Source organism: Crotalus tigris, unplaced genomic scaffold (assembly GCF_016545835.1).
Source record: "Crotalus tigris isolate CLP2741 ecotype Arizona unplaced genomic scaffold, ASM1654583v1 scf7180000017536.10889498, whole genome shotgun sequence".
NCBI classification, from domain to species: domain Eukaryota; kingdom Metazoa; phylum Chordata; class Lepidosauria; order Squamata; family Viperidae; genus Crotalus; species Crotalus tigris.
Window position 1 is genome coordinate 2,202,167 of NW_024096460.1, and position 14,651 is coordinate 2,216,817.

At 38.0% G+C, this 14,651-nt stretch overlaps 2 protein-coding genes across 7 annotated transcripts in view; one reads left to right on the plus strand and one right to left on the minus strand.

Moving 5' to 3' along the window:
- Window positions 1–483: 483 nt before the first annotated feature.
- PRDX3 (peroxiredoxin 3) lies at window positions 484–12,093 on the minus strand. Its single transcript, XM_039367612.1, has 7 exons — window positions 11,977–12,093; window positions 11,233–11,362; window positions 9,266–9,407; window positions 7,631–7,766; window positions 4,469–4,572; window positions 2,269–2,434; window positions 484–1,157 (listed from the first exon to the last, which is right to left on the minus strand). Exons 1-7 carry the CDS (start codon window positions 12,019–12,021, stop codon window positions 1,104–1,106), a joined length of 777 nt encoding a protein of 258 aa, XP_039223546.1. The 5' UTR covers window positions 12,022–12,093; the 3' UTR covers window positions 484–1,103.
- GRK5 (G protein-coupled receptor kinase 5) overlaps window positions 12,031–14,651 on the plus strand; it is a 192,902-nt gene continuing 190,281 nt past the window's right edge. For 2 of the 6 annotated variants that reach the window (XR_005559577.1, XM_039365936.1), the window contains exons 1-2: window positions 12,273–13,196; window positions 13,654–13,718. The gene's annotated coding sequence lies outside the window, so the exon portion shown is untranslated. The other 4 variants (XM_039363505.1, XM_039362678.1, XM_039364298.1 and 1 more) reach the window with 4 other exon arrangements.

Sequence of the window (14,651 nt, forward strand, 5' to 3'; positions counted from 1 at the left end):
GACAGCCTCTTCTTGAACTGCTGCTTGCATAAAGCGTGTCAGCTATTCTATAAAAGACCAATGGTGAAACACTTATTCATACAAATAGTGCTTCAATGCATTCCCACAAATGATTACTAAGAATATCCTGATAGTACAGAGAGCATAGTACTGAGGCAGGGGAAGGCAAATTGAAAATATATTGGTGGGATAAATGAGACGACGTGTAATTATAGTAAAATGCAAAGTTTTCTTTTTGCTTTCAATTCATAGTTATGCATTTAATTGTGATGTGAAAAATCTTGTTCAAAAAGAAGTTCAATTTTCACAATAATAAATCCTCTATAATTAATATTTCATCATTATAGTCTTGAAAATCTATAGCCAAAATATTACTAAATATCCATGGCAACATTTCCAAAACATGAGAAGGTTTAGTGTTGGTATTAACAGACTTTGGTTCACAGCTTCATCTTGCATTTATTTATAAAATAAAAGCATACATTTTTCATTTACTCTTCCTAATTTTTTATTTTTTTTCATTTCAGTATTCTAAAATATTTAATAGCCTATTATGCTGAATAATCATGATTGTTTCATTATTAGATCACAAAGATAATTCCCAAACAGACATCCTGTGTTGGTTGGTTGGTCAAGGGAGTGAAAAATAAGGCATGAAGATTCATAAAAATAAGACATGAAGATTCATAAAAATAAGGCATGAAGATTCATGCTATATATGCAACTAATTTACTGAATGTCTGTGACTTGGGTTACAGTTTCATTAAGTTTATGAAGATAGGAAATCTGCATATACTACAAACTAAAGAGCATCACTATTTTTCCTAATGTAAAATGCAGGTATTTTTACTTCAAGCAATGAATGCTTTTTAAATGAGAATTATGTTCTAGTATTTTGTGTAGAAAATATGTGCTATTTAAACTAATTTGGGATTAAATTAATTCATCTATGGAGGAAGGCCAAAGCCCTGTGAACTTTTACATATTCATCATAGCAAAGTAGAAAATATTCTGTGTTTTTTATTGTTATCATGGCTAGTCTCACAGAATGTTTGATTCTTCAGGAAATAGATTCAATCATTAATCCCATACTGCTCACCATTCTATTTATTTACTTTTGCAAAATATTCTTTTGAATCTTCTGGGTTTGGCTTAATCTGCAAAACAAAAAGAGTTAAAAGTTAAGTATTGAATTATACATTCAATCAAGGCAATTAATTAAATGCCGTATAGAGTCCCTATGCACATAAATATCAAACATTCCTTTATTATCTCTTATAAGATAATAGGGAACTTGAAAGCATAGCTACTTCCAACTCATTCATCAACTTTTCAAATTTTCAATAATACTTACAACCAGTTCTTTGGGACCTATAGCCATCGCAGTGTCTCCTCTGGTCATTTGATTGCGGTCTGCATACAATTATGGCCCTCAATTATGGTATCACAGCATCCCATGGCCCTGTGATTGCCATTTGCAACTTTCCTTGCCACCTTTCTACAAGCAAAGTCAACGACAGAATGTTGCAAATGGCAACCATACTATATCTTTGCTTAACCAAAGCAGCCACAACTTCCATTGCTAAGCACCATGTCATATAGCATCACACTTTAGGACCACACCATTTAGCAATGGAAACTGCAGTTACAATTGCTGTTGTGTGGTGAAGACTTCATGTATAGGTAATATCTTCTCTCATACTGGCATCCAATCATAAGAAAGAGAGCAGGTCTAAAGAACCTGGTATACACTAGTAGGGCATGAAATAACTCTCTCTCTCTCTCTCTCTCTCTCTCTCTCTCTCTCTCTCTCTCTCTCTCTCTCTCTCTCTCTCATATATATATATATATATATATATATATATATATATATATGTGTGGTGTGTGTGTGGTGTGTGTGTGTGTGTGTGTGTGTGTGTGTGTTTTCTGAGGTTTTCGCGGGTGTTTGTATGTAGGTCTTTGGTTATTCGGGTTTTCTCCCACGTAAAATTGAAAGTGTCTTGGCGACGTTTTGACAAAGTCCCATTCGTCATCTTCAGGCTGGTGTTTTCAGCTTCGTGCTCCTCAAAGCACGAAGCTGAAAACATCAGCCTGAAGATGACGAATGGGACTTCGTCGAAACGTCGCCAAGACACTTCCAATTTTACGCAGGAGAAAACCTGAATAACCAAAGACCTATGTATGTATGTATGTATGTAAAAGATTTTCTATAATTGAAACAAGGGCCTTCCTGGCATTATGTTTTACATACTAGCTTTAATAACATACCGTTGGGGAATCTGGAATCCAGTTTGCTGGGCAGACTTCTCCATGTGTTTCTACATACTGGAAAGCTTTCACCAACCGAAGTGTTTCTTCTACACTGCGACCCACTGGGAGATCATTGACACTTAAATGCTTGATGATGCCATTAGGATCAATGATAAAAAGGCCCCTTAAAAAAAAAAAGTAAATGCATCAAATTAAATATATACTTCCTGCAAAAATGGCTTTACAGTGTAAAACATAGAGTGAGACCTCACATCTATCTCCTTCTTCTTTCTCTACCAAACTGCAGTGAAAAAGGCAGTTGAATTTATGTAATTTGTTTGCTTGTAAAAGAGCCAGTTCTAATTCTATTGGAGGTTAATATAGCTTCCACCATATTTTCCACTAGTCTTTTAAAGTTATTGTTTATACCCAGTGAATACTCTGAAGCCTTAACAGACTGTCAGTTTAAGTACAGCAAGAAAAAAACTGCATATCAGTGATAGTCACATTTATCTTTTATATATAAAATTTTACATATGAAGTTTACTTTGTGTATGAAGTTTACCAACATGAAAATGTTTAAAAGACCCTTAACTGACCAACTGTAGACAAGACAGACAGACAGAACTCTTCTTGTTGGGAATAACGACAGAAAAATACAACAAGGGAACAATCTACCTACTTTTACACATCCTGACTGCAGCTAGGCTTGCTTTAGCGCAAAAATGGAAAAGCAAGAAAATTCCCACAGAGGAAGAGTTAATACATAAAATATTAGTATGTGCGGAAATGAATAGGCTCACAGTGATATTAAGAGATAAATGTGGGTCAGTTTATTATGAAACCTGGGATAAATTTTACCGCTGGAGGAATTTGAAGAGGACAGTCGGGATTAAAGATGAATGTTAAGATAGAAATATATGTTATTTTAGAACAAGTATTGTATATAAAACTTAGATGTATATGTAGAGATGAAGAATTGATTGTAAAAAGTGGAATAATCTAGTAAGAATGTATATACTGGAATGTCACGTCAAATCCAATGTTTGTTTGTTTTTAATTGTATTATAAATAAAATTTGTAAAAAAAAAAAAAAGAAAATGTTTAAAAGACCTTAACTGACCAACTGACCATTCTATCCAGCAATTCCAGCAAAACATATACTATTTTATTCTGTAGTATATTATATAAATGAAGTATTAAACTCTGATTGTGGTGGTGCATGTGTCTGTGTGTCTCTGTGTGTGTGAAATTATTGCTCCCATAAGATCTCTCTCTCTCTTTTCTCCCACTCACAAAGAAGTAAGGACTTAGGGTTGAAAAAAAATAACACTGTAAGAATTATCCAAACAATCCAATTGTACTGGAGTGTAATTCCCGTGATTCCCTAGCCAGGATGAGAAATTGCTACATAGCAAGGAGCAAACAGCAATTAGATTGCAACAAGTTGGCTAAGGCAGGTTAAATAGGCATTTTAAGAACCTGCTGAAAATATTATCTGATACAACTATTCCTGTCTTTTCTGCTTAACAAAATTATAATTCATACAGGTAATCCTCAACTTCTACACCCTGCCTTGCAAGGCGGCAAGCAGTCCCAGAGTCAAACAATTCTGTTTGCCAAGTCCCAGGAAACCACAGCCACCACAACCAAGTCCTAGTCATCCTTGCCACCCTGCACTCCATAGTCCTAGATAAACTTTGCCACTGCCTCTTTGCTCCCACTGCTGACAAGCTGTGGCCAGCCTGGCTGCTGGGCCAGAGTGACAACGGAAGGGGGAGGGGGGAGAGGAAACACAAAGCAATTTAAAGAGCCCAGAGCATATCGATACTCTTAGGCTGTATGGAGCTGGCTTTGCGCTGCAAAAAAGGGGGGAAGCAGCTTAAAGGCAGAACATACAAAAACGCCTCTTTGTGCTGTACTCCTGGTCCATATGAACTAGCTTTGTACTGTGAAAAAGGGAAAAAGAGCAGAAGTGGCTTATGTCCTCCCCCCCTTCCTCCAGCCCAAAGTCAAGGAATACCTGTAAGCTTCAGAAAGAGGCAGACTTAGTTCACACAATGTACTAAACCAGGAACCTAGGTTTACAAACTGCAACACTTGACTTCATACAATATACTAAATTACAATCAATTGGAGTATTTTGTGGCATTATATATAAATCCCAATCCTATCTTACTAGAAACATTCAAGATAAGTAACAAAACAGATTTCTTACCTTAATGCTAGCCCAGAGCTTTCTATGAGAACACCATAATCTCGGGAAATCTGTTTTGTTAAATCTGATAGAAGTGGGATATTCATATGGCCTAAACCACCAGTCTAAGGAAAAAGACAAGACATTTTAGCTTTTCTGTAGATTTTTACTATTAATTGAAAGATGACAAATAAAATGTGAGTATATATCCCTCACAACCAACCACTGAGAAAGAATATATATACTAAGTTATGGAAAGCTAAGGCTTAGTTCCTCACTTGGAGCACCCGTTTATATTTAATCATAGCTCTGACACACAAGTGTCTCTGAAATCCCTTCCTCCTGATTAGCCAGCAGGAGATTAAGGTAATCCACATCTGTCCTGCCTAGTATTATGATATATGAGGAAATATACCTATCTTACAGGCAAGGCAAGCCAGCAACACACAGCCCAGTTTCCATCTTCCCCAAACCTCAAGGAAAGAGCTGCAAATCTTTTGGTATGACATAGAGCCTTCCCTCAAAGATGGCAGACACGATGGCAAGCAAGAGTAAAAGCTCTTCGGGTGTTTGGGGGAACTATACTGTAGAGATAATGTGCTGAAGCAACACTTGTGGGTTTGCTGAATTGATATATGATGGAACCCTCCCCATGTGTGTGTATGTGCATTTGTTTTTTGCACAATATTTTTGTCTTGTTTAGTTTTTGCTTTGTTGTTGTTTCTCTCGTCTCCTTTTTTGCTGAAGTTCTGTATTTTACCTTTGGAAATAAAACTTTACCTGCCCTTTTCATATGAAAGGACATAAATCCAATTTATTTATTTATTTATGAGACTTATATACTGCTTTAAGTGGAAGCACTCTCTAAGCGGTGTACACCAGTAAGCAATGTATATATATATTTACATTGCCCCCAACAATCTGGGTATGTTTAGGCTACAGCAGCTTTTCATTAAAACAAACAGAAATAAAAGCTTTTATTATTTTATATTGTGGGCATCAAATATTGCCACTAAGAGGTTTGGTCTGGTAGTCAAGGCAGCAGGCTAGAAATGGTGAAACTGTGAGTTCTAATCCCACCTTAGACATGAAAGCCGGCTGGGTGACTTTGGACCAGTCACTCTTTCTCTTGGCTCAATTCACCTCACAGAGTTCTTGTTGTGCAGAAAGGGAGGAATATTAGCTATGTTTGCCACCTTGAGTTATTTATAAAAAGTAATAAAGGTGGGATTAAAAAAAATAAAATAATTAAATAAAGGTTCAACTACCTGATTTTAAATTTTAAGACTGTAATTTTAATATTAGTAAGATACATGCAAACAAGCACAGCTGCCTTTACCCAGGAGTCTTAATAATAAGACATGCACATCTGTTCAATTTAATTACATCACAGAGCCAAGGAGATAAATGACCTACCCTTGAAAAAAGGCCAGCAAGTCTCATTAGTGCTTAGGGGCCATATCCAGACAAAATGTATGTGGTCATCATTTACATTTAGTTGTGGAAGCCCTGGCAGGTGGTCATGAATCTAGTTCAGGGGTGTCAAACTGCCGGCCCGCGGGTCGGTTTCATCATACCGGAGCTGTGCCCACCCCATTGCCAACAATGGCAAAAAAGCTCCGAGACGTCATGCGACGTCACAAGTTTGACATGTCTGATCTAGTTAGATGACTAGACAGACTTCAAGATTGTAGCATACACAAGCAAGTAAAGCTATGTTTTGAAAACATCACCCCATTTCCCATTCATATTAAAGTTACTTGTGGATATGAAAGTAATTAATGATTTTTAAAGTACAGGCCAGTGTTCTGAAGCACAGATTTTAATCCAGTACTCTGAAACTTTACAGGTTCAATTGATAAAATGGCACAAGATTATGTAACGGATCTTCTAGAGAAAAAGCAACAGAACCTCCCTACAGAAAAGCTCAGAAAACAAGTAAGAGCAAGATCCAATTTGTCCCGGCCTTCCAAATTCTTCCAGGAGACTTGATTCTTTTAAGTCAGCAAGAAAGAACCACTATTTTAATCAACAGTCCCACTTGAGGGATGTTCTAAGTAATGATTAAAATCCCACCACTAATTTACAACAGAATATTATAGCACTTAGCAATAGCACTTAGCCTTATATACCACTTCACAGTGCTTTACAGCCCTCTCTAAGCAGTTTATAGAGTCAGCCTATTGTCCCCAACAATCTGGTTCCTCATTTTACTGACCTCAAAAGGATGGAAGGCTGAGTCAACCTTGAGCCAGTGAGACTCAAACTGCCAAACTGCTGGCAGCTGGCAGTCAGCAGAAATAGCCTGCAATACTGCATTCTAACCACTGCACCACCCATGGCTCTTATTATACACTAGTTTTCTTTGTTGCATTCTATATATTTCACATAATTGTTTTTTCTTTATTTACTTATAAAGGATATTGTAATTATCCATTTCAGGATTTTATAATTAGACTTAAAATAGTAGCAACTTTTGTAGCTATCAGTTACTTGTGGCCTTGGGGTTGGGCCTTTCTTACAATGACCAAGCATAATAGTTTAGATTGTTTTATCTTTCCGTTTCTTACTGGATGCTACTTTTCTTATGGTTTAGAGTAGATTAGACAAAATGAACAGTGGTGTCTAAAGGAGGTCACAATGGTGCATCAGTCATGATATACAGTATGCACATTGACATTGTGATTTGATGCAAATTTGGATGCATTTGATGCAAATTTAATTGAGTCAAAATACCCGTGAGAAGAAAGCACAAATAAAATTAAATATCACAACAATTCAATAAATTTCAAAAACAGCAAAAATCACGAGTAGTACATTTTTATTAAGTGAAAGTGAAATGCCTATCTATTAGGAAAAGTATAAATATTCACAGTTGAGAAATGAACAAGTTTCTTTTCTGTTTACATTTTAAAAAAATCTTATTAAAACAGTGCCCTTTAAGAAACTAAGATATTTATATACCAGACTAATATTAATGTAATTAGTAATAATGTAAGATGAATCTGGATTTTAAACAGATTTTAAGATTTTAGTAAATATCCAAATAAGTAAAAACAATTTTCTTCTACATTCAATACCCCATTAATTCTACAATCGAAGTAGCTAGTGTCTGTGGCACTGTATAAATAGAGATAATTAAATATAATGCAAGAATAAATGAAAAGAAACTTAATTTTCTACCTTTCGTGGTGTATTTATCCAGGCCAGATGACAGAAGTGAGAGTCCACTGATACAGCAACAACTTCACAATTCACATCATGGAATTCATTTGCTTTGTCACTAAAAGCAATAATTTCTGTTGGGCATACAAAAGTGCTAGTGGGGAAAAAATACAGACAGAAAATGAAACAGAATGGAACAGGCCTCAAAAAATCCTTATATCACTGTGTTGTACAAAGTATGAGCAAAATAAATATTTATCCATTTGGGGCATCCTGCTTATCCAAATAATTCCTTGGAACATAAATTAAAAGGACAAAGTTCAGAAGAATGATGGCATGTCGTCTAGAAAAGATGCCAAAAATGTTGCTTCAAAATTGGATCCCCAATTTCTATCATTTATCTGATCACTATTTTCATTTGCCCTTATCATTCATAATTGCCAAGAAGATCCAAAGATATGCTGCAGTCTGTATTCCATATAAAGCTGCTGAAATCTACAAATGCTCCATCCTCTGTTTCATTACAATTTTTTTTAGGGACAGACTTCAGCATCATAATTAACATACGATATAGACCATACAATAAGGAACATAAGATTTGGGGATCATAAATTTCCATAATTTGTACAGTTTTAGCAATTATACCACATCAAATACGCCAGACAGGTGTTTTATAAATATTTTACTAGACTCTTTATGCAGTATTGTTAATACAATACTTTAGGAGCTCTATATGCAGATATCCAGATACTATTACTGTACAAAGGCAAAATGTGATCTGGAGTACCTCTGAGTCTATAAATAGGACCTGTCAACAATTTCATCTTTTCCTGGAATTGCATAGCTACTGTAAGATTCTGGGAAAGGATGCCTTTGGTTTAAGGAATCTTCAGATACTATATGTACAGTACTTGGAATCACATTTGCCCTTTCAATTTGGATCATTATACAACCCTATAATTCATGCTCAAAGCAGGTTATACTCTACACTAATTTCTAATCTGCACTGTCCACATTATGGCATCTGAGACATTAAAATTGAGACAATAAATTTTTCACATCTGCAAAAAAAGTTACTGGAGAATTAAGTGCATATATTTGTTTAATCCAATAACCTTTTGCCTAAACTATATAATTTACTTGTTTGCTTCATACACAATGGATGTACCACTTTGTCTAGACAAATAAGTAATTAATATTCCAAATCATTTTTCTTCTATCTCTGACTATGAGATCCAATGTAAGAGGAAGGAGGAGGAGCTAGGAGGCTGGAGTAGAAATGGACAGATTCAGTTTTTAGTCCACTAGGTGACTGGGTCAGTCACTTTCTCCCTAGACTGGGCAGTTGACAACACTGAACAACATGCAATGTAGTAGGTTATAATCCATCACAGTCAAAATGACTTCAAGTTATTGTGAATTAATTTGAGATGATAATAATAGTATCAGCAACACATATCCTCCTTAATCTGGAAAGGCATTCATAAGAATGTCTTTGGCCCATTTCTTATCACTGAACTTGTACACAAAGGCCACCATTACAGTATACATGATAACCAGAATGCAAGTGAGGTTGAATTAACAAACAAGATTATCTGCCCAAAACATGAAGTCCAAGTCTATTTAAGAGATACAACATAAGACAATACTTACAAATCCAAGGGGTAGAAGAAAAGAACCAGGTATTTTCCTTTAAAGTCATCTAAACTGACTTCCCTGAAATCTCCATCCACCACAGCTGTCCCCTTAAAATATGGAGCACGCTGAGTGACAGCAGGAATAAACCTCGTAGCACCTAGTAATCATTAAGTAGTCATGTGATATAATGCAGATACTGTGTTTGGATTACAAACAAGCAAAACTCTAACATGCGAATTCATAAAAAGAAAAAAACAAACATCTCAGCAGATGTACCCAGGATTTTTAGAAAATAAAAAAGGAATGAGTATCTTAAAAGTGTATTTTCTTTTTAAAAATGGCATTTTATGACCGGTTACACCTACCTAAGACAGCCATTTTGTAAGCGTGCTATTATACGTTCTCACAATTCCCCCAAAGGTTGAGACTTCAGAACGATGTGAATCATCCATTATAGTTTATAATCTATGCTTATAATCTAGTTCATGTTATGACTGAATATACTGTGTGCCAGTATCATCTCCTCTGTGTGGATATCACAATAATTTCAATCACTAAAGGAACTATTATTGGGAAAAGATCTTTAGATGCATCAGCCATTCTAAAGGGGAAAGAAACCCAGCATATTTGTCAGATAGTCAATTAGTGAAGGTTGATGTTCAGGGTGTTTATTTTTCTTGAAACCAGCATTGCTCCAACCCAAGGCCAGGATTCATATAAATATGCAGTTTGTAGCCCTGAATCTTAACGTAAAAAGAATGAAAGCATTCTTGTTTTCAAGGTAGCTCAACAAACCTGACAAAAAAGTTCACCCATAGCTGAAATTTTAACTTCATTTTAAAATCAAATTATGCAGATTCCTCTTTACAAAAGGGACCATACTTATTGCCAAATAAATTTGAATATTCGGATATATCCATACACCAGAGTTCTGTTTACAAACTTTTAGAAACATTTAGCAGCACTGTTGTATATATTTTGTGTATCTCTGTACAGTCCTTACTCCCTGATATTTCATTTAATTTTATCCATCTGAAATAATTTTAAAATACCATGTCATAACTTATAATGCTGAATCCCACATCTTCTAAGGCTATGTTTAATTGACGTAATAGAAAAGTAGATCTGAAAAAAAATAAAAGAAACCGTAATACAATTTATAGCATTTTGTCAACTTTTGAATATATTCCACGCAAACTGCAAAGTAATAGAATCATTGAGCTGAAGGGATCTTTCAGGTCATTTAGTCCAATCTCTGGTGTGCAGAATCTACTAGAAGAGTTTTTTTTTTTTTTTTAACTAGGTAGCCTTAAGATGTGTGTGGATTGCATGTTCCAGAATCCCAAGATAGCATGCTGCCAAGTTTGAAAAAATTGCTAGACTAGAGCAGAGTTCCCCAACCTTTTGGGCACCAGGGATCGTGGAGAGAGGTTTTTCTGCAGACCGGAGGGTGTGTGGTTTTGTGTGCTGCCTGCATCCCAAGGATGGGGCTTTGCTTGTTTGTGCAGACCGATTGCTAGCATGCTGCAGCCCGGTACTGGTCCACGGACCGGGGGTTGGGGACCTCTGGACTAGAGCATCTGACGGATGACTAATCCAGTCTATCTGAAGGCAGTTCACATGTGGCAGCCTATTCCATTGGCCAAGAAACTCTTCTTGGTATTTAGCCTAAATCTTTTTCCTTATAATTTAAACTCACTGGTTTTGGTCTTTCCGGGTGGGACAACAGCATTTGTGTCCACCCACCCATCTGCACAGGATAATCCAGTGTTTCCTCTGCTTTTAGGTCACTGCAAATGGAAATGATTGCAGACTAAATGAGTCCTCTATGGACAATAATATGCACGGGGGGGAGGGAACCCTTGCTCAGTAAGCACAGGGAGAAGAGTTTTTAAGCGAGGTTTTAATGTTCATCCGTGAATAGTTTGGAGACAATTGCTAATGATAAACAATTTCATTCACTATCAGCCCGGGCAACTTACTAGTACTGAAATGAAACCGAGGCACAGACGTCTTCGCGTCGGCCGTACACTTCCGCCCACTTGTAGTTGCCGATAAACACCTTCCGGCCACCGCGCTTGCTCTCCATAAGGTGGCACCGGTCCAACCACCCTAGGAAAAGAGGGCATGGCTCAGTATCAGAGAAAGATGGGCAGCGGGGATCAAAGGGTAAAATGCTAGGGAAAGATGCAGGCAGCGGACCAGAAAGCAGCCTCAGATGATCGGGAAAGACCTCTGCAAAGCATGCGAAGATCGAGATCGTTTTGTTTTTTATTTCCCAAAGATCCACGTATAGCGGCTGCATGGAGGACTTGCCAAGATCTGGATGAGTAAAGGGGCGGCGGGGGGAGGGGGGGAGACACTCGACTCTTATTTAAACATATATATTGGGTAAAAGGAAAATCTAGGGAAGACTGCGGTGAGCGGTCCATTTTGCAAAAAAGCAGTCAAAGGTTCAAGAGAGGGAGCGGGGGGCGTCAACAAAGGAACCTCGTCCTCGCCCCTAAGCAAACGATTAAGAGACCCTGCAAGGTTTTTCGGCTAACTCTCGCGCACAGAGCGCGCCGGACTCAGAAAAGAAGCCTGGGAGAGAAGCGCCGTGGGCCTTAACGCTGTAACGGAGAAGCCTGAAGACTGCAGCCGCCCTGCCGAAGCGAAGCAAAGCCCGGGGGTCAGGACAGGTCATGTTTCGGGGTCTGTGCAGCAAGCGGGGGGGTCGCACTTACCGAGGGTTTCAATAACCTTCGGAGCGCCCCTGTAAAGGCTGCCATTTTCAGCTTGTGGAGCAAACGAAGGGGGTGGATCGCGCTTTGGTTTCGGCTGGTGGTGAAACTGGGCGGAGCTGCGAAATCCCCATAACCCAAGGTGCGGGGTTTTGATAGGCCGGCAGAGCTTTGGGTGGGATCGGCCCAATCTTGCAGAATGTGGCTTTTATCGAGTGCAAAGTTTGTACTTCTGTCCAACACTTGAATTGGCACAGAATTTGCAGCTATGTCTATCGGAGAACGAGAGGCATCTGTTGATACTGCACAAAGAAGGACTCAACTTAGAATCACAGGATGCCCAGAAGTATAAACTATAGCTATATATTATAAATGTGTGTGTGTATGTATATGTAGATATGTGTGTATATATATGTGTGTGTGTGTGTCTGTACATAGTATATGTATGTGCTTGTATGGGTATGGATATATATATTACTTTTGAGAGCGGGCATCAGAATTTCATTTTTTAATGTGTGCCAGTGTTCACAGAAAAAAGTGACAATAAAGGCTATCTTATCTTATCAAACCGTAATTTAACATGTAAACCTAGCCTATCTAATAGTTCAATTTTTTTTTGTACAAATCCCCATTAAATAATTATATTAAGTAATTGTTTGATAGAATAAATTTGGTTACCTACGTCCTGCGAAAACATGCCTGGGATTTGAGTAAGCCTGTCATTGTTCTGGATCTCTTGATGAATAAAACAAAGGACTATATTGTGCATTCCTAGGTAGCCTATTCAAAACTAATACCCACTGATCTTCGTGGGCCATACAGTGCACAATATGTGGCTGCAGAATAACAGACATTTTTTCCTACTAGTCAGTCTGAATCCATAGTTGGCTAGACTCAAGGGCCTACATCAGTGTTTTTCAAACTTGATGAGTCTGGACTTCAACTTCTAAAATTCCCCAGCTAGCCTGCTGGAGTTGCCATGTTTGAAATTTACTGGCCTAAACAAAACATTTAATTTCTTTGTCCATGCCCATACCTAATCAAGGAATTACCAAGGAGAAAACCACACACCCCCAAAACACTGGCAGGGTAAACCCCATATTCAGATGATGTTACTTAATTGGATAATGAAAAGTCTGCAAACAAACAGCCAAGCTCAGAAAAGTCTGCAAGCAAACAACTAAGCTCAGACAACAGCAAGGATTCTGCAATTCATCCCTGAGGTACATGTACATAGTTTCTTCTACTGCAGAAATAAGGTATCTTAGTAAAATTCTGTACAATGGGTATATCAACATCTATGTTCCTTCTATCTCTGTGTGATCTTTAAATCGATTATTATATGTCCATTGGCATTCTTTAGAATACCATTTCATGACTGGAAATTTCTTTTGAATATGAAGATCTTTTGAAAAACCTGTCTTATTTTTCAGTAACCTGTCCTATTTTCATCTCTTTACAAATGTTATGATTCAGCTCCTTGTACCTTTTAACAGTTCTCTTAAAGTTTTTAAGTTTTGTCCTGAGATTTTTGTTTGTGCTTCTTAATTTTGGCTTCTCTTTATTTCTTAGCAATTATCACCATCTATTCTGGCATCCAGTTTGCTTTTTTCTGTTTCTTGATGTTTAGCAGTCTCTTTTCACATTAATCCTTAACAGATCTTTGATTTTGTTCCACAGCTTCTGGTTCTGTATCAATGAGGTTGAGGACTTAATAGTGATTCCTGATGTTCTGCTTGAAACTGGTAGGTATATGCTTAAGATAATATTATGGAAACTGGTTGTTTTTGTTCTTTTCCTTTAGCTCAGGGGTGTCAAACTCAATTTCATTGAGGGCCGCATCAGCATTGTGGTTGCCCTCGGGGGGGGGTGTGGCCAGGGTGGGTGCGGCCTACTGGGTGGGTGTGGATGGAGTAGGTGTGGCCTACTGGGTGGGCATGGCCAGCTCTACATCGTTCGTGTCAAAGGTGCCTGTGGGGGCCTGGGCAGGAGTGGGACAGATCTGAGAGTCTGTGGCAGAAGAGGGTGGGACCGGGACAAGCGCCAAAGCATGGTCCATTCATTCCTCACAAAGGGTGACACCTCCCCAGCATGCACCCAGGGGGCAGGGCCGACGCGGCAGGGGCTGGTTCCTCGCTGTTTCTAGACAGCCTTGTGGAGCTAAGACTGAATGCGTTTCAGCATAGATGGCCACCACAAAATTGTACATTGGCTCCCGGCCAGCCTGGGCCAGGGCCAAGGCAGCGGGGGCCGTTCCCTCACTGTTTCCAGGATGGCTTTACGGGCCACATGAAACCACTTTGCGGGCCGCATCCGGCCCCCGGGCCTTGTGTTTGACATGTCTGCTTTAGCTTGATTTGGAACTTGCCCATGAGTCTTTTGAAACAATAAACCATTGGCTACATCTTTGCTATTATAATTGAGCTGTTCCACAACCTTGTACCACTAATATAATTAATTTGATTTTGTGTGTGTGTTCCAACTGGTGTTACTTGTTTTTATAAATATCATTTTGGTTGTCTGAAAAATATATTAGCAATGTTAAAAAAAAATTGGATTGACAGAAACAGATAAATTGGTCCCCTACTTATTTTTTATTCCTAATCCTTATAGTTCAACAATATTTTCTTATTATTTCCAACACTGGCATTCCAATCTTCTTGCTTGCATGTTCTGTT

Coding starts and splice junctions, on each gene's coding strand:
- PRDX3 (XM_039367612.1), bottom strand. CDS start 12,021: ATGGCAGCCTTTACAGGGGCGCTCCGAAGGTTATTGAAACCCTCG. Junction 11,363..11,976: donor GAAGGTTATTGAAACCCTCG/GTAAGTGCGACC, acceptor CTCTTTTCCTAG/GGTGGTTGGACCGGTGCCAC. Junction 1,158..2,268: donor GGATTCCAGATTCCCCAACG/GTATGTTATTAA, acceptor TTTGTTTTGCAG/ATTAAGCCAAACCCAGAAGA.